This window comes from Cuculus canorus, chromosome 14, assembly GCF_017976375.1.
Source record: "Cuculus canorus isolate bCucCan1 chromosome 14, bCucCan1.pri, whole genome shotgun sequence".
Classification (NCBI taxonomy): Eukaryota; Metazoa; Chordata; class Aves; order Cuculiformes; family Cuculidae; genus Cuculus; species Cuculus canorus.
The window spans coordinates 14,491,910-14,510,954 of NC_071414.1; the positions used below are offsets into that span (position 1 = coordinate 14,491,910).

At 56.2% G+C, this 19,045-nt stretch overlaps 1 protein-coding gene across 4 annotated transcripts; it reads left to right on the forward strand.

Moving 5' to 3' along the window:
- Positions 1 to 1,694: 1,694 nt before the first annotated feature.
- Positions 1,695 to 18,994, forward strand: TNIP1 (TNFAIP3 interacting protein 1). 4 transcript variants are annotated; one of them, XM_054079296.1, is made up of 18 exons: positions 1,695 to 1,833; positions 10,189 to 10,359; positions 11,702 to 11,824; positions 12,115 to 12,197; positions 12,288 to 12,356; positions 14,380 to 14,571; positions 14,760 to 14,854; positions 14,936 to 15,017; positions 15,256 to 15,348; positions 15,601 to 15,666; positions 15,814 to 15,945; positions 16,029 to 16,157; positions 16,476 to 16,598; positions 16,906 to 17,031; positions 17,330 to 17,410; positions 17,557 to 17,751; positions 17,995 to 18,085; positions 18,441 to 18,994. In XM_054079296.1, the coding sequence occupies exons 2-18, from the start codon at positions 10,218 to 10,220 to the stop codon at positions 18,464 to 18,466; spliced, it is 1,848 nt and encodes a 615-aa protein (XP_053935271.1). In that variant the 5' UTR covers positions 1,695 to 1,833; positions 10,189 to 10,217; the 3' UTR covers positions 18,467 to 18,994. The 4 variants fall into 4 exon arrangements, with proteins under 4 accessions (XP_053935271.1, XP_053935270.1, XP_053935272.1 ...); XM_054079295.1 differs by lacking the exon at positions 1,695 to 1,833 and adding an exon at positions 4,321 to 4,449; XM_054079297.1 differs by lacking the exon at positions 1,695 to 1,833 and adding an exon at positions 4,321 to 4,449 and having other exon boundaries at positions 15,259 to 15,348.
- Positions 18,995 to 19,045: the final 51 nt, after the last annotated feature.

The window sequence follows — 19,045 nt, forward strand, 5'->3', positions numbered from 1 at the left end:
GAGATCACTCCCTAGTACCTCCCTTCTCCATCTTTCTGCTGACCTCTCGCCTATCCTGATCCTTTCCATGCCTCCTCCTTCCCTCTCCCAACAGCCCACCCTCCCGGGCTCTCTCCCCTGCCTCCCCCTTGCCCTCCATCCCAGAGGCCTGCATTCCTGCCAGGTTAATTTGAGTTCCTGATTTGCATAGGCAGCAGATCGCTATGTTCTGGAAATCCCCTTCTGTGGCCAGAGCTTCCTCCCCACTCTCACAGCGTCATTGTCAGCCTTCTGCTTCCCTTCCCTCGCTGGAGCACCAGGAACCATCCAGTAAGGGCAGCATAAGCAGCAGCCCCCAGCAAACCCCATTGCTGATGCCAAGAGGTACCCATGGGCAGCACCCTGCAGCTGAGGGCAGGTGGATTTACTGGGCACTGGGCGCTGCTAAGCCACTTCCACTCAGGATTTCCACCACTCAGGATTTTTCCACTTGCACAAGACCCACTCTGCTCACCTGAGTGGAGTCAACCCAAAGAAAGCCAGACCTGATCCGAAACAAGCAGGAGTAGAGGGCAGGAGACCTCTGTCAAGCCCACTGTGCTCTTTCTTGCCCAGTTTCCCGCAGCACAGATGCAATCAGGGTGCCTTCACGTGATCAAGCCATCACTGAAGGTGCTGAACCCAACCCTCCAGGCCAAAAAAAACCCTGGTATGTAAAAATGTCAGCTATGAACACATCTTTAGAGCCATGCAGGCGTGTTCATGAATCACAGTTGCCATCAGGTGAGTTTTCTCCCCTCAGAGCACAGCGGGACCGAAGGAATGAGGAAGGACTCACAGGACCAAGAATCTTTGGTTTTCATAGTGAAAGTCACCCTGGCGTTTGTGCCAGCCTGAGCTGGAAACCCCAGCTAGAAATGCAAAGAGCAGCTGGCTAGAGGTGAAGAGGCAGGAGGAGAGAGCACACCATCGACTGACCACCTTTATGGGTACTGAGGCTGCAGGCAGACCCCAAATCCATGGCTCTTCATCCCTCCTGCCAAGCACCCATGCTCCTACCACCCATATCAGCTGGACTAAAGCAGGGCCTCACATTACACCTAGAAAGCGTAGACCAAACGTCCTGCCAGGGACAGCATTGTGCCTCCTGGTGAGGAGCTGGGAAGATGGAATTGGCCTCTTTAAACCAGAAACACTTCAATCCTTGGTGTTTATTCTAGCATCAGCTGGATCCAGCCTTGGTTCTGACCATCACTTATCTTGGCAGACAGTTTCCAGAGACCTGGATATGCAACCCTGGCACATCACCACCTGTCCAGCTTCACCAGCAGTCAGCTCCTCCCCACTCCCTTGGGAAGATGAATCCTGTTCTGACTCCAGACATGAACAAGAATGGGATGGAAATATGTGTGGGACAATGACGACATCTCTCACAAGATGCAGCAGGTTCCCTGGGGAGAAGCATGATGTGTTTGCACATCTGGTGAAGTCACTCAGAAACCAGGCAAGGAGAATGATGTAACCAGGTTCTCCAGTTGTCCAAAAGTGAATCACAGCCACTACCACAGCGTGCGCACACACACACACACACACCATCCCTCCTTTTGCTGACTAATACCTGATGTGGCTTGGCAGCCCCTGGAAGGGACGGCACAGGAGAGCCCTTTAAGTGGTGCCTGGCTCCTTATCAAAACTGCGTAGAGGCTGTCTGGGGCCTCCATCATGGGGAATTCCCCTTCTCCATGCCTAAAAGTAAGCTCAGCTGGGCTGGCCTTCCTGTGTTTGGGGATCGCAGTCAGAGAGCGCCTGATCTGAAGGACTCTCACGCCCTGAGCTCCTCCACAACCTGGCCAGGTGAGTAGTGTGATGCTTTTTTTCGGATCCGAGAGTGCCCAAGGCAGAGCAAGGGGAAGGCAGGCAGCTTTTCAGCTGTCAGCCGGAGCTGTGCCACCTCCCCTCCTCTCCTCACAGAAATAGAGCGGGGTTTGATTATTTTTTGCAGGCTGAGACACTGTCTTATAAATATGATGCTTCTTGGTTCTGAGGGGCTACATTTAACTTTGAAGCCAGGATTTCTGAGGGTTTACAGACCGCTGGGCTTCTGGGGTAAAAGAAGCTCTTCGGGAAACAAGGGAAGATGTTGTCTGTGCGTGGGGTCCTGCTGTCTCATCTGCAGTTGAGACCTTGGACACAAGCTCAGCTGAAGAGCACATGAGGGTCCCAGCACCCGCTGAGCTGTCTCATAACCCAGCCAGGCTGCCAGGGTAATGTCCTTGTTGGAGCGAAGTGCAGTCAGGGAAAACAGCTTGGCTTTATTTCATTTTTACGACCCAAATCAACAAATTGCCAAGAAGCGGTAGAACTGTCTGAACAGAGCTGAGTAGAAAGCCAGGGCTGGGACAGCTGGAAACAGGATGATTGCCAGTGAAGGACACCTCCGTGAGTCCAGCAGCAGCCACCCAAGGGGGAAATGTCAGGAGTACAGGCAGAGAGCAAGCAGCACATCTGCTTCCAGCAGGCTATCTTTGCTTCTGGTTTGTTGTTTTATATATGTATGTATAAACACCTCCCTTGTGGTGAAATCAACACAAGAAAGAAAAATGAGTAGCTATGGAGCAATTACTGAAGAACTACCAGAAGGCATTCCCTGCGATTCTTGCTCCTCTGGCTGCCTTCTGTTGCTCATGAATGCACAACTATCAAAGCATCGGCACAGAGGAAAAGGATCCGTGATCATAAACGCTCCGGCTAGGGGGTGTAATTTCCTTGCGTAACATTAACTCAGATACAGACTCAGTGGGGATTCTCCCTGCTTAGTTACCGAGAAGGAAAGTCCTGGGAAACCTCAGCGGACTTGCAGGAGCTCGCAAGCCACCTCCCCAGGGCTGAGGGGAGCCTGGGACTGCCACAGCCCACCAGCCAGAACGGTCATGGACCTGGGGACACCTCAGCACAGCCTTCCAGCAGCTATTAAGCAATGCTTACAGAGGGCTTATAAAAAAGATGACAAAAAAACCCCCACGTTTTCGCAAGGTCTGTAGCAACAGGACAAGGGAGAGTGGTTTCAAACTAAAAGAGGAGAAGTTTAGGCTGGATATTAGAAAGATTTTTTTTTATAGTGAGGATGGCAAAACAGTGGCTCGAGTTGTCCAAAGAGCTGGTGGATGCCCCATCCTGGAAACATTTAGGGTTGCGCTGGATGAGGCTCTGTGCAACCTGATTGGGTTGAAGATGTTGAGCACCAGGTTGAGGGAGGTGATTCTCCCCCTCTGCTCTTGTGAGACCCCACCCAGAGTCCTGTGTCCAGTCTGGAATCACCAACATATGGACCTGCTCAAATGGGTCCAGAGGAGGCCACGATCTGAGGGCTGGAGAACAGGCCGAGAGAGTTGGGGTTGTTCAGCCTAGAGAAGAGAAGGCTCTGGGGGGACCTTAAAGCAACTTCCAGTGCTAAAGGGGGGCTACAAGAAAGCTGCGGAGGGACTTCTTGCAAAGGCACGGTTATAAGACAAGGCAGAACAGCTTTAAATTTGACGGATGAAGATTTAGATTAGACATTAGGAAGAAATTCCTCATGCTGAGGGTGGGCAGGTCCTGGTCCAGGCTTCCCAGAGGAGCTGTGCCTGCCCCATCCCTGGAGGTGTTCCAGGCCGGGTTGGATGGGGCTGCGAGCAATAGGATCCAGGGGGAGGTGTCCCTGCCCGTGGCAGGGGGTTGGAACTGGATGGGCTTTAAGGTCTCTTCCAACCAAAACCTTTCTGTGATTCCATGATTCCGTGATTCCACGTTCCCCGCGCACTGCAGGGGGTTGGACTGGATGGGATTTCAGGTCCCTTCCAACCCAACCCATCCCACGACTCTGTTTACCCCCCCCTCCCCCAGCCCCGCCATTTTGTCTCTCGACAAACACCGGAGCCGCCGCGGGTTCGGAGCCGCCGCTGCCACCGAGCAGAGCCGCCTCGGTCCCGATCCCGGTCCCGGTCAGTGTCACCCCCTGAGCCCCCCCCCCCCGCGCCCATTGACTGCGGCGCCCGCCCGTCACCGCGGGGATTTCCCGGGGCGGGGCCCGGGCTGACCCCCCCCATCCCCGCTGCTGCCTCCGGGGCGGGGCCAGCGGGAACGGCACCGGCACCGGGAGCAAGCGGCAGCGACACCGGGACCGGGACCGATAGCTGCAATAGCAGCACCAGCAGCAACTTCACCGGCGGCGCCACCGGGACCGGTATCAGCGGCAGCGACACCGGTACTGGTATCAACAACAGCAGCTGCATCGGCGCCGGTACCGGTATCAGCACCGGTAGCGGCAGCAGTACCAGGTCCATCACCAGTACCGGTATCAGCACCAGCAGCGGCACCGGTACCGGTAGCAGCAGCGGTACCGGTATCAGCACCAGCAGCTGCACCAGTACCAGCCCCGGTACCAGCCCCTCCACCAGTACCGGTACCAGCCCCGCCTCGGGCACGCACCAGGTGAGCTGAGAGCGGAGCGAGGCTCTGCTGCCCTTGGGGAGAGGAGCTCTACCCGGGGCACTGGGCTCTTACCGGGCACCGCTGAGGGCTTGGTGGGGCTTGGCTTTGCTTGTTGGATGGACATGACCTGGCTCTCAGGTGGTCGGGATCGGCTCATCCCGTGTCGCGACAGTCGTGCTGTGCCTCAGTTTCCCCTCTCCAGGGCCAGCCTGGGTTCCCCACACCTTTTGGATCCCCCAGCTCAGCCCTCCCTACGCTCCCTCTTGCACAATCCTGGTGTTTCCACAACCCAACGCTTCTGCTTTCTCAATATTTGTGGGCTGGCGGTGCGTGGATCCCACCCTGGGGTGCTGAGTGGCCACGGCTCTAAGGAGCCACCAGTCTATGGAAGAGTCCTCATCAGATGCAGATCCAGGGGCTGGAATAGCTGGAGTGGGGATGGCAGCATCCCCACCCAGTTTGCCTTCCTATCTCCCCTCCCTAAGGCCTCACTGAGGACAGAGGAGAGAAAGATGCTGCTTGTCAGCCCTGCTTTTGGATGAAAATAGATCTGCATGGGACTTGCTGGGAACCTGCAGCCGCTCTGAGACCTGTCTGTCCCAACCAGGGCACAGGTTGCTCCCCGTATCAGGGAGGCAAACGCAGCCTTCCCCCTTCAGCCCCTTTATTTCCACCTGCTTGGGTGAGCAGGAACTGTTTTGCTGCCACAAGCTCTTTTGGAGCGTAGATTTCATCAAGCACGCTGGCAAAGGCGATCAAAGCTGTGAGACCGGACTTTGAGCGCTGGCGTGAGTTCTGGAGGCAGGAAGGCTCCAGACAGGCACGTCCTTGAGCTGGCTCTGTGGTGAGGCGAAATAAGCCAGGAGAAGAGAGGCTTTTTGCAGCCTTTGGCATTGTTCCTGGCTTTGCAAGAAATCCCACGATGCCCTTTTGCCCTGACGCATGCCAACAGCCCTATTTAGCACAGGGCTGTGGGTTCTCACTTGCCAGCAGCTGGTACAAAACACTGTGAAGGAAACTGAAGCAGCTACTCCTGCAGCATTGCAGATTTTCGTTTTAAAGAACAATTCTCACGCTTTGGGGGAGAGAGGTGGCTTTGCTGGTGTAGCTTTGTGGTTCTGCTGTCGTCTGCTGCTTGATTGTTGCCTGGCTGAAGCACACCGGGTTGGAGAGGAGTAGCCTGGGTTGTGCTGGAGCTGCAAGGACAGGGGCGGCTGTGCCTTGCTCTGTTTTTGAGCGCTTTGTCAAGCAGCCATGATAGCTCCTGAGCAATGTTGGGGGAGAAACAGAGCAGGCAGCATGAAGCAAGATGTCTTTGTAGCAGAAGACTGAAAACATCTCTGCGCTGCCCAGGGAACGCCACCACTCTGTCTGGCTGCCTTGTTGGAAGCAGGTTGTTTTGTGAAGCCTCTGTGGGAGATGTGTTTCGCAGGCAAGGGTGGAATTTCTGGCTGGAGCACGACTGTAACATCTGCTGCGTTTCAGATGGGGTTCTTGCCTTTCCCACCCTCTCTCTGCAGCTGGCCAGGGTGGGAAGAAAAATGCTTTAAGTGGAGGTCCCGACTTTCCCTTTGAGCCCTGAGCCTTGCAATGTCTGCTTTTCCTCTTATTACTCCCAGCTCAGTGGCTGGCAGTGTTTATTGCTTCCTCCTAAAGCCAGCTCTGCTTTTGCTTCCCTGCAAATGAGATTGGCCCAGAAACCCAGGAGTTGTCCCTGGGGCTGGGGAGGAAAAGAAACCAGGCTGGTAGCTGTGACATTTTGTTGATTTCCAGTAAAACCATCAAACAAAAAATCCCTCCATAGTGTCTATCTGAGTGGCTTTTGCTTTTCCTCTGAGGAGGAGGGATGCCAGGGGCCAGGCAGCACTGGTCATGGGAAAACAGTGCTAGAATCCTGCAGAGGTTTGCTTTTGCTTCGTGCAATCCTAGCTGGGAGGAGACTTCCTGGGAATGTTGCACGCCTGAGTAAGGAAAACCCCACTCTCCAAAGGGCTGGGCCAAGCTCCCACTGTGGATCGCAGGATGGGAATTGATGGGCTGCCAAGCCTGCCACTTTTGGAGTCTGGCCCACTCGCTATGCAGGATTTGCATTCTCTGCCTTTGTATCTTCACCTGTTTGGTAATTTAAAAGCAAGAATCATTTCCTTCTCCCACTCCTGCATGGCCAGTGTGGGAATGGCTGTGGTGGTGATGCATGGTGGGCAACAGCCTGGCGATGGTTACGTGGTGCCAGCTCTCTCCCAAGCTGCAGCACAGCTATGTAAATACCATCCTGCTTTCATCTTCGCCTAGGAGTCTCCCCTGCCTGCTTGCTCTCTCATTCTCTCCCTTTGCTGAGTTGTCATAAAAATTTACTACCTAAAGGTCTCGGTGCCCTGCTTGGGACCAGCAACGCCCACGGGCGACCGCGACGTCTGGCAGCCTCTGCCAGCGGCTGGGCACAGAGACAGTGAGCTATACATAGGCAGCCATGGTCCATGGCTGGCTCTCAACCTCCAGGGCTGTGAAATACTGTCAGGTTAGCTTAGAAACTGTTGACTAGCAAAGGAAAAAAAAAAGAAGTGTTTTCTGGTGGTTTGATGGTTTCTTCTGGAGTTTGTGGTAGTCATGTTTTCTTTGCATTTCTAATCATTGTTAGGTGCTGGTCTGTAGTCCTGTCTCTCCTCCCCTGTTGTTTTTCTTGAAACATGAGACTTTTCACTTTAAATATCACCTTTCGGAACTCTTAAGGAAAAAAACACAAAACAAAGCAGGACTGGGAACAGTGATCTGGTCCAGGGTTCTGTCCACACGGTGACAACTTGGTCCCAGCGGCTCCTTGCTGAAATGCAGCTGTTCCTCCACCCTGGGCAAACCCACTCTGACCCCAACAAAGAGTTTGGATGCAGTGGAAACCATCCCTTCCTGCCGAGTCTTGTTTGTTGGTGAATTCATGGCTGGTTGTGCTTCTGTCAGCTGGAGATAGTTCAGTTCCTCCCCCTGGCTGCTGTTTGAAAACAGCTCCCGTAGCTCCTCTACTGATACCTCCCTGGTGGGGTGCAGACCTTGCGTAGAAAAATCGATGATAAAACCTGAAGAACTGGAAATAGCAGAGGCTTTCGGTGGCTCTATCCACCTGGAAGAATATGGGGTTGCTGTGAGTGAGCCCTGCCTGTTGGCAAGGTGGTCAGTGCAGCTGGTTCATATTTGAGTCTTCCATTCAGGAGTGCACAGGGGCAGGGACAAGGTAGAAAACCTCCCAGTTTGGGGTCTGGAATGCAAGAAAATGGGGTCTGGTATTTCAGGCTGCTGTAAAGCCATACAGGGAAAGGATGCCACATGAGAGGGCAGTTTGTCCCCACCTTCCCCAGCCCACGTGTGGGTTCATCCCACTGGAGTTCACAGGTGCCTCGCAACATGCTCACAGCAAGATTGCTTTGCTCACCAGCTCCTCCCTGAGCCCCAGGTTTGGGATGTGGAGCAGCATGTGGTGACCGGACACCAGTGAGAATCAGGCTCAGGTCCCCAGTGTTAAAGAGAAGTTTGAACCTTAATTCTGTCACAGGGTTGGTTTATTACAGCCCAGGCTGGGTGTCTCCTTGCAGAGATACAGAACAAAGAACCTTTAAACTGTAAAGGGTGTAATTGTCCAAGTTCCCACCCCCTAGGCATTCTTTGCATGCTGTCCATGCAAAAGTTGCTCCATAGATTTTTCTGGGCCGGGGTCTTCTATTCCGTATTTGATTTCTTTCCTTTTTCCAGGCAAGTTGCCCTTTTCTTATCTTCAAGGTATGTAGCTGGTCATAATCCCTTATTTTGTTGCCCAAATTTGTCCCTGGGTCTTCTGCAACTCAGCATAAGTTAAACACAAATCCATCTTCCCATAGATCTGTCAGCCCTATACCTTCTTCCCACCTTAGCTATCCACGTTAATGAACAAGTGTTCGTTTAAAGTTCACTTATGGTAAGTTTTTAACAGAGTCTACTCGTGCGAAACTGTAAGTGAACACGCACGTGATTCTAATTTAACCAATCTCTAAGCAATCACACAATTAATTCTAATGTTCTATGAGTTTACTTTTTTTTTAATCCCTTACGGGCAGCCTGCCTGTGCTGCTGTTCTCATCCTCTGCCGGGCAGGTAGCCTGGCCACAGGTGATGGCATTTCCCTGTGGTGGAGGTGCCACCATGTCCCCAGGCCATGTGCGTGCTGCCCTGCTGGATTCTGTGCTACCCACCAGCATGTCTGCTCTGGGAATTTTCTCCATCCTAAGGCACGGGGCTGGAAGGGATTTTGTACTGGCTTTGGTGATGCTGCCCGGTGCCGGGACCCACAGCATGGAAACTGCCACGGTTCTTCTGCAGCTTCCTGTCAGCTGCTGTGGGCTCCAGAAATAGCCGCTCCTCAGCCCACCCTGCAGCTGGTCAGCTTCTGGCAGTCACCACCTCCATCTGCTTGTGATGAGGCTGCTGGGTCCCTGCAGGGTCCACAGGCGACCGGGAGCTTGGCAGCACAGCAGGAAATTGGGGAGATCTACAGACAGATGCGTCTCCCAAAAGCAGAGCACTGCTGAGGCCATGTGTAGTTACCTGCTGCTGAGGCAGGCTTTAATTGCTGCTTTGGTTGCGGATGCTGCCAGGTGGCAGTTGTCATCTGGAAAGTCCCTGCCGCTCCCTGGCTGGCAGGTCATCTGAACTGGTGATCAGCCTGGATCACTCGTGGCTTGAGTATTAGTCTGAGGTTGAGATGGTTTCGGGTACGTGCTGCCCCCCTTCCCCTTTCAAAACGCCCGCCCTGTGTCCCCTCCCACTCAGGAGCACCCAGCTGCCTTGGTGGGGTGGAAGCGCACTTGGAGGTGTCTGTGGGTGCTCCTGTGGTTCCCCCAGACAGCACCCAGCTCTGGCTGGCATTACCTCCCAAGGCTGTCTGGGCTGCTTTATAACCAGCTGGCAGCAGGAGGGATATTTTTGATGTCGCGCTTTAATTCAGAGCAGCTTCATTATCACCCTGAAGAGATGGGTGAGTCCTGGAGCCAGGATCCTGTCCAGCCATTCCCTGGCCAGACCTGAGCGAGGGGAGGCCTTAGGCCACCCACAAACACAGGGAATTAAAAAAAGCAAATGGCAATGCTGTCTGTGGGTGTTTCTTCTCGTACTTTGCCCCCAGCTTGGCACACACCTGCCTGTTCCCTGTGCCTTGATTCAGGGAGCCGGTCCTTGCCTGGCTGCTGAGGCTCATCCCCTGCTGCCCTAACTGCCCGCCAGCTGCAAGTTAAGGCTTTTGGACCTGCAGACACTGCCCTTCTCCAAATCCTTCGTAGGATTGCCCCCTAGAACCCTTTCTCCTCCCTAAAAATACCCTGCTCCGATGCTCCGATGACAGTGCCTGGGTCCATGCTCATATGGTTAGATGCTCCTGGGCTGGGTCTCCTCTCTCCTAGGATGCAGCAGCAGGTGGCTGCCACCTCCTCAGGGCCTCCTGTGCCCCGAAAGGGCAAGAGCCAGCCCCAAGCAGGGCTGCTGGTGATGCCTCCTCGCATGACGCTTCTCATGGCTTTGAGTCACCCCGACACGTTCACCACAAGCAGGGGTGGAGGGGGAAGTGCCTTCACCTGGGACACTTCTTCGCTGGCTGGTGAGCAGGGAGGCAGCAGTGCCTCTGCCAGCACGGCACCCCAGACCCCTGCACGGTGGGGATCAAGGGACCGCAGTGCCGTCTGGAGCTGGAGGAAGGTGACACTGTGCTCCATTGCCTTGCAGGGATGCCTGGCTGGGAGGTAGGCGACTGAATGGCAGGCATGGAAGGAAGAGGACCGTACCGCATCTATGACCCTGGCGGGAGTTCGGAAGAAAATATATCCACAGCCTTTGAGCGGCTGGTGGAGGAGAACACCCGTCTTAAAGAGAAGATGCAGGGGATCAAGTCTATCGGTAACTGTTGCGTGGCAGGGGGATGAGATTGGCCTTTGGGGCAGCTCAGCCTGCGTGCACCAAGCCTGAAGGTTTCTCACTCTATTTGGAGGTGCTCTAAAAGGCTGGGGGACTTGGCGTGGGCAGCAGTGAAGCTCTCCGCATCCTGGGGACTGAGCAGGGTGTGTGGGTTTTTTCAGATGGGGGTACAGAGGGAGAAAGGCTTTTGATGAACACCTGAGGTGCTTTATGGTGGGATAAATGGCTGAAAAAGAAAGGCAAATGATGGAGCAAGGTAAACTCCTTGGACTCCTGCAGTGGCAGGTCACAGAGATGCCAGGATCCACTCTGCCTTTGGTGAAGGCCCCCTCCTCCTGCAAACCCTGTCAGATCATGGGCTTTTCCCGGGTGCTGCTCAAAAGCTGTGGCACTGGGAGTTCCTTGTAGCGGCAGGGACATGCTTGTGTTGAAACTCTCCAGCTGAGTCGTGCCACCCTCTTTCTCCTCCTTGGCTGCCTTCCCCCGCCTGCCCCCAGTTTTGCTTTTGGTCTCGTGACCCAACTTCCACTTTCAAGTCCTGCTTCTGCAGCCAAATTTCCAGCTGTCTTATGATTCCCATCGTGTCACCATGCTCCTACCTGGGACCAAGACCCACTGGTGTGGGAACAGACACCTGGAGTGGGGAGAAGATAGCATTGCCTGGGCCAGACCCCTGAGCTGGCAGGCTTGACCCTGCATCTCTTAGGTTTAAATTCAGACCTTCTGGGAAGTGGAGGAGAGCTTTGAGAGGTGCAGTGCAGCCCTTCTGCCTCCTGTGACCAATCCTCTGTGTGTCAGCGTGCAGGACTCCGTAGGCAGTGAGCCATTGATGTAGTTTTGCTGTTGGATTTGGCCAGGAAAAGTTCTTTCTGGATGAAGAAGGAACATGCTGTGCACTTTTCATAGAATCACAGAACGGTTTGGCTTGGAAGGGACCTTGAAGATCATCCAGTTCAACCTCCCTGCCATGGACAGGGACACCTCCCACTGGACCAGGCTGCTCAAAACCCCATCCAACCTGGCCTTGGACACCTCCAGGGATGGAGGGGCATCCACAGCTTCTCTGGGCAACCTGGGCCAATGCCTCACCACCCTTACAGCAAAAAAAAATCCTTCCTAGTATCTAATCTAAATCTCCCCTCTTTCAGCTTAAAACCATTACCCCTCGTCCTATCACTGTGCTCCCTGATCAAGAGCCGCTCCCCAGCCTTCCTGTAGTCTCATCTTTTCTCCCGAGGCAGGGGCTTGGTGCTGCTGGATGGAGCTGCTGCAGGGCAGGCACTTGGGGAAGGGAGGTTGAGTACCTTTCTGTTATCCATGACAGGAGAGCTGCTGGAGGAGTCCCAGGTGGAGGCATCCAAGCTGCGGCAGAAGGCAGAGGACCTCGTGAAGGATAACAAAATGCTGATAGGATCATCTTCCTTGGAGGACCTGGTGGAAACCGGAGGTAGGAGATAGGAGGCTCACTGGGGAGGGATAACCTGATGGCTTAGGATCCTGAGCTCAGAGGAAGGGTGTGAAAGAGACTTTTGAGAAGGTTTCTTGCAGCCCTGTCATCTCTGGAGTGTATTGAACTACTGCCATACTTCTGTCTCCTGGAGGGAGGTTTCTGTCCCATTTCCACTGCTCGGGTAGAAACCATCTGGGGGTGTGTCTGCTCTCTGCATCCCAGCGCCAGGCAGGGAGAGGCCCTGCTCTCCCAAAGGCTCATGGCTACTTTCTCTCCCCTCTTCTCAGCTGTCGGCCCTGATTCCAGCTCCACACAGGCCACCCCAGGCAGTGCTCAGCCAGACGTGGAAGCTCGGAAATCTCCTCCAAGTGTGAGTCTGGTGAATGCGAGAGCTGGTGCTGGCATGGCTGAAGGGTTGCCATTCCCCAGGGAGACCTGACCTGGCTGCCTCCCCTTGCAGGGATCCTCCTCGGAGTTTGAGATCGTTGCTGTTGAGGCACAGGGGTTTCCCCAGGAGAGCAGGAGAGTGGTGAGTGGCCTCAGTGCCTGTGGGATTTGGTGGGCAGTGGGTGGAGAGCAGAGCTGGTTGGTGCGGTGGTGGTACTGGGAGCGTGGGAGGGTGTGTACGCAGGCAGCGGAGTGCCCTGGTCTCGTAGCTGCTGGCAGGCATGGAAAGGGCTTGGGGAACCAATGTCAAAGCAGCCCGTGGGCAAACCAGAGAGAGATAAACTGCACCTAGGCATTCCTAAAGGAGCAGAGCCAGCTCTATGTGCAGGCCCCAGGACAGGGCTCATGCCGCAGTGCCCAGCCTCTGCCACCCGTGAAGATGAGGGGACCTGGCTGGGCTGCAGGCAGGAGGGAACCACTTAGGTGGTCTTGCCCATAGCTCACTGGGGCCGGAGGGCTCGGGAGCACTGGCACGTGGGTCCCGGCATGGACCACTTCTCTCACCTGGTCAAGGCGGGGAGAGGGGACAATGTGCAGGCTGCCCTCCAAGGGAGAGAGCTCCCAAGGACAGATTGCCTGGCTGGGCTGCCAGGACACAGAGCCAGCAAAGCACCCGCAAGCAGATGGGGACACCTGTGCCTCCAGATGCCATGTGGCAGTGACAGGAAAGGCTGCAATGACCCAAGAAGCTGTCAGCAATGCTCTGATGCTCACCTCTTCATACCTGTACTGGTGGAAGGATGAGGTCTCTTCTCCAAGCCCCGTCATTGTTGATGTGTTCTCTGTTTGCTGTCCCCTGCAAATCCCCCTGGCTGGCACTGCCCTTTGCTGTCCTGCTCTGGCTTTTTACATTTGCTGGAAGGGAGGGGAGCAGGGATGGGAAGCCCAAGGCAGACAAACTTCAGCTTGCGTTGCATGGTGCCAGTAAGGAGACACACTCTCATTACACATTCCTGTTCGCATTGGTGAGAGAGGCTCCAGGAGGTGTTGAGTCTTGTTGGACCCTCTCTGGGTGCAGCCATGGAGTGGTACCTGCCTGGGGATCCGCTGCTGGCGACTGAGCCAAGTCCTAGTCCTGTGCTTGCCCCCCTCCCCGGGCTCTCCCAGGCGCTCCAGCTGGGCTCAGATCCTCACGGCCTCTGTATCCTAGTGGTGGGAGGAGCTGCTCACACTACCTTGCACGCACCCTCCCATGGCAGTTTCAGGGCTTGGGCTGGGGTGCTGGCTGGACTCCTCGCCCCATGGGGTGCCGCCTGGGGCATTCCCATGGGTGGCCATGTGAGTCACAGGGCTGGGAGCAACGCAGGCAAAAGTGTGCGAGCGTGTCCCCACCTCCTCCCTGGCAGTGCTGCTGTGCACCGTGCAGGGCTGTGTTGTGCTTGGGCTGTCTCCTAGGCGATGGAGGAGTTAACCAGCAACACCTGGGGAGGGAGGACCTGCTGGGGACGTCCCTTGTGCATGAGTGGGAGTGTGCCATGACGGTGGTGCATGTGCACCCTCACCCGAGCTCTTCCACACACCATTTAAATTCCATGCACTGTGACTGCCGTCTGCCAGAGAGCCTGGGTTCCCACTCCTGGCATGCCGTGGTGGGCAGGGAGCTGCAGAGCCATGCTGGAGGATGGGAGGAAGGAGGAGGTGGGGTAAGATCACCCCTCACGTGGCAACCTTCAGCTCCCAGCATAGGCCAGGGCATACATAGAAAGGACAGTCTCAGGAGCTGGGATTTCTAGCCCTGATGCCAGCAGAGAGAGCACAGGGAAGAAAGGATCAGGGATGGAGATGCTTCCATTGCTATCAGTGAGCCAGGAGCACGGCCGGCTCTGACTGCCAAGGGCATGGGAAATCCACAGGCTGGGAGAGCTGCTACAGTGTCTCCCTCAACCTGAGGACTTGGTGTCCCCTGTCCAGCAGCTGAGAATCAAACATTTACAAAGCTGGCACAATTTTTCAGCATGCCAAGGGCTGTTGCAGAGTCTCTCGGTGCTGGCCCAGCTCCACACCAGCGCCATGGATGGGCAATGTGGCTCACCAGACTCAAGAGGGAGCTTTGCAATGCTCTTTAAACTGATCTAACCATGCTTCATCTCCATCTCCATCCCTAGGACCTGGAGCAGCTGCCGAATGAGGATGCCAACCTGCTGCCCCAGCTGCAGCAGCTGGAAACCACGCTGAGCGGCTGTGCCAAGGAGGCCAGCAAAGACCAGGTCTTCGTGCGTATGGGTTACATGGCTTCCGAGCTCAAGCGCCTGGCCTCCAAGGTGCACAAGAATGAGCAGAGAACATCGTTCCTGCAGGTGAGCAAGGGCTGGGTGGGCTCTTCATGGGGATTTCCCCTCCCTTTTTTTTTTTTTTCCACCAAGCCCATCCTGTCCACTGTGAGGTGGATGCCCACCTCCATGCCAGGGCTTGGTGGGAGGCAAGGAGCGAAGGAGGCTCCTGGGGCTGGCAGTGGTCCTCATGGCTGCTGGCATTTGCCCCCCAGACACTGTGTGAGACGCTGCACAGTGAGAACAAAGAGCTGCGAACCAAGCTGGAGCGGGACCTAGAGCAGAGAAACCAGGCACTGGAGAAGCTCAGGTGAGGATGGACAGCAAGGAAGAGGGGGATGGGGCTGCCCTGGGTGCTTCTTCCTGCTGACCCATCCCTCGCTGCCCACAGGTGCGAGAACCAGGAGCTCCGGAGGATGGTGATGCTCAGCAGCCAGGACAACGGGAAAAGGGAAGCTGCCGAGCAGCAGCAGGTGAGGGAGCGGCATCACCCTCAGAGAGGGCTGGGAAGGAGGCAGGGAGCCCACTGACACATCAGCGAAGGTGGCTTCATTTTAATCGAGTTCCCAGTTTGTCCCAGTATGACCACAGTGGCTTCCCAAGGTCTCAAGGGGGTGGGGGAGGCTGTGGGAGGGGGAGCTGGCTTCTGTTTAGCTGGCCTCAGGCACAGCCTCCGCAAAAGCCCTGAGGGTCCCCCCCGTGCGCGTCCAGCAGAGCGGGGCTGCGTCGGAGAAGTCACTGGGCAGAGGAGAGCTGGAGGCCAAGGAGAAGAAGGTCAAGATCCTGGAGCACCAGCGCAGGGAGGTGAGGATCAGGCTGGGAGGGAGGCACTGCCAGGAGGAGCAGGGTGGGAGCGGGCAGTGGGGACACATGGCTGGCAATGAAACAGGGAGACTGGGGCAGGGCTGTGGAGCCGCAGGGAAGCGCTGCTGGAGGTGGGACCTCCATCGAGCTGGTCCCCAAGGTGCTTTTTGTGATGGGAGGCTGCTGGGGACTGCCATGGCTTGCTAGGGCCTAAGGTTGGGCTCCCGTTCAGCCATCCCTCTCTCCCCACAGCTGCTGGAGGTAAATAAGCAATGGGATCAGCACTTCCGAGCCACAAAGCAGAAGTATGAGCAGAAGGTAAGGATGGGTGCTTGGAGGAGATGTCTCTGCTGGATGCTGGCTGGCAGACTTGGAGGAGGGGGAGGTTTTGGGGCTGCCTGGGCCTCCTTCCTCCCCATTGTGGGTGGTTCTGGGCAGGCCAACATCCCCACTCCCTCCTGGCAGGTCACAGATCTGCACCAGGAGTTGGCTGACGCGCGCAGGGCACTGACAGAGCTGGAGACGGAGAGGGAGCAAAAGCAACGGGATTTTGACCGCAAGCTGCTCCTGGCCAAGTCCCGGATTGAAACAGAGGAGGCGAGTCCCTCAGGAAGAGTGGCAGGGAGCTACTGGCTCCATTGCCCTGCCATGGCTGATCTCCAACCCCCTGGGTCCTGCAGGCGGAGAAGGAGAGGCTGGCCATGGAGGTGAGGGACCTGCAGCAGAGGATGCGGTTCCTGCAGGAGCAGCTGGCTCCGGTCACCAGGCAGCGGGAGTACCAGGAGAAGGAGATCCAGAGGCTGAACAAGGTGGGGGCCAGGGCACAACCCCTCCATATAAAATGTCTTTTATGCTCTCCAGCCTCTCCTGCTCTCTCAAATCTAAAACTGACTCTGATGGACCCCTTTCTGCCCAGCTCTTTGCCCAGGCAGGAGCTTGTGTCAGGCAATGACCACCACATCTCCTTAGGCTCCCAGGAAAGAAGGATTTGGGGGGATGTCTGTAGTCCTTCTTGCTCTTACTTGGTTATATCCGCTTCCCAACTTGGGCATGTGTCCGTGGCATCTGGGCTGTGGGCACAGCACCTTCCTCTGACCCAGTTCCCTGCTCTTTCTTTTCCTCTCCAGGCACTAGAGGAGGCCCTGAACGTCCAGGCCTCCCCACCACCTCTCTTTGCCAATACCATGGAGCCGTCAGGGAAGGTGCCACAGCAGGAGCTGCTGACCCAGAATGAGCTCCTCAAGCAGCAGGTAGGGAAAGACAAGGAGTGGCTGAAGGCAGGGAGAGACCTCCCTGGCAAAGAGCCTGGTGTGACCAGGAGCAGCCCAGAGCCCAGCAGTCCTAGGGGTGTCTGTGCCATGGTGGTGAGGGGGGCACCCAACTCTGCATCCTTCAGGCTGTCAGCTGGAGGGACTGCAGCCATGGGCTGCTGTGCCAACCAACATGCCTGGAGCCTGGCATAGCTGGTGGGGTAAGGGATCACAAAACAGTGACAGGGGTGCTTCAGGGAGGCGTCCACCGTTGGCCAAGTGCACCCAAACCTCTCCCTCCCGCCAGGTGAAGATTTTTGAGGAGGACTTCCAGCGGGAACGGAGTGATAGAGAGAGGATGAACGAGGAGAAAGAAGAGCTGAAGCAGCAGCTGGAGAAGCTGCAGAAGCAGCTGGTCCTCTCCAACAACCAGGTGAGCAGCACTGGGCATGTCAGGCAGCACGCTGAGAGTCCCATATGCCCCTGGGTGTTTCAGAGGTGTGCTTGTCCCCAGCATCACTGCCCATCTTGGGCCAGGGGCTGAGCAGGGACAGAAAGGCCAGAGCAGTGGTTTTGCTCCTACTTGTCCCTGCCAGAGCATCTTGTTTCAATTATCTCTTGCTCTTGCCCTTCTCCTGGGGGTACTAGTGTGTGTTCCCATGGGGCATCCAACATTGCCTGCCCCACAGAAATGAGGGGTGGGCTCTGCACTAACTCCCCCTTGCTCCCAGCTGCGAGCCTCCAAGGATGACTGCCAGAGGGAGAAGGAGGAGAAGGAGAAGCTGAAGAAGCTGCTGAAACAGCACAAACAGGTGGGAATGGAGGGAAAGCTGCATCCAGGTGGAAGGGCTAAGGGCCTGGTGCTCATCTCCCATTGAAGAGGCAGCTCTGAGCTAGGCCATGGGTGGTGGCAGTGGGCTGCCCTCGGGCTGTCCCCAGCATCTCCCACTTCTCATAGGCTTCTGGAGAGAGACTGCATGCTGAGCCGCTGCAGGGGCCGCTGGGCCCTGCCTGCCCCATGTACCCGTACCAGTACAGTCCCCCCATGGCTCACCCCATGTACCACGGCTTTGACGAGTGGCAGCAGATCCGATACCCCCCAGCGATGCCAGGCGAGCACACACCAGGACAAAACTTCCACCATTTTCCCCCGGTAAGTGTCTACCCGTGCCAGCGTGAGGGTCCTACACAACTGGGTCTGGGGCTCGCTGCTGAGTGAGGTGCTGCTCCAGGACCATGGAGTCCCTGAGCAGGAAGCTGAGCACACTGGTCCTGTTGGCACATGAATAATCAGCCCTCTTCCTCCCCCTCCTTAACATCCTGCTAACTGAACACAGGACACAGCCTTGTGATTCACATCCCTGCTAATTCAGAGTTTCTGTTCCATCTCCTGCAGCCCGAGTACCCTTGGCGCCCGCCCTGCGCCATGGCTCGCAGTCAGAATTCCCAGGCAGTGTCCGGGATGAAACCAGTCCCCAAGGACTTGGGTAAGGCTCAGAACCTCAATGAGGGGAACGCCCCTGTCCTTCACCCTGAGACACGGGGCTGCTGGCTGAAGGCTTGGGGGAGGCATGGGGGGACAGCTAGCCAGGCAGTGGCCATTTCCCTTCAACCCTCACCTCTGATCAGCTGAGGGGACAATTCTGCCCTGGGGTTCATCCCTGCTGCATCCTCCCCTCACCATCCCTGCAGCATCTGGGGATGGGCGTGAGCCTGAGCCCCAGCAGCCCATGAGGTTATGGCTGGGGGATAACAGCCATCCCATGGCTGACATCCCTCTCACGGGGCTTGTCTGGGCAGGAAGAGCTGCACTCACACCATGCTGCCTCTCTTGTGTTTCAGAACAGGCAGGTCCCGGATTGCCCTAACACCAAGGACCAGCTGCACTGCAATATGCGCAGAAGAGGAGTAGGGAGTGAGGGAGTGTGTGTGTGCCCATGTGTATATATCTAGGAGCTTCCTCCGGCTGCGTATCCCTGTGCGTGGATGTGTGGTGGACATGGCGCAGTCATGGCCTGGAGCAGCTCAGCAGTGCATCCCCCCAGGGAAGGTGCAAAGGAGGCACCCAAGATGCCATCGTGGTGGCGGCCAGCACAGTTTCAGCACAGTGGCCATCCCCTTGCCCGTGAGGCATCAAGCCTGGTGTCATTGGAGACCTGAGCCATGTCTTCAGGGAAGAAGGGCCCATGTGTGCCATGAGCTGCTCTGGTCCAGGGGCTTCCCTGTGGGCCTTGGCGTGGTTCTGCCCCTGGAGCAGCGGGTAACAGCAGGGACTCTCCTGGTGGGAAATCCCACGCTTGCAGGCAGGTGCCTGCTGCAGCCACAGCCTGGTCTGAGGGTGGTTGGTGTCTTTGTATTTATTTAAGGACTGAAGTGTAGCTCAGTCTCTGGTTTTATCCTGAACGTTGTTTTCTTTGGGCGTGGGGGGCCTGGGAGGGATACCAAGG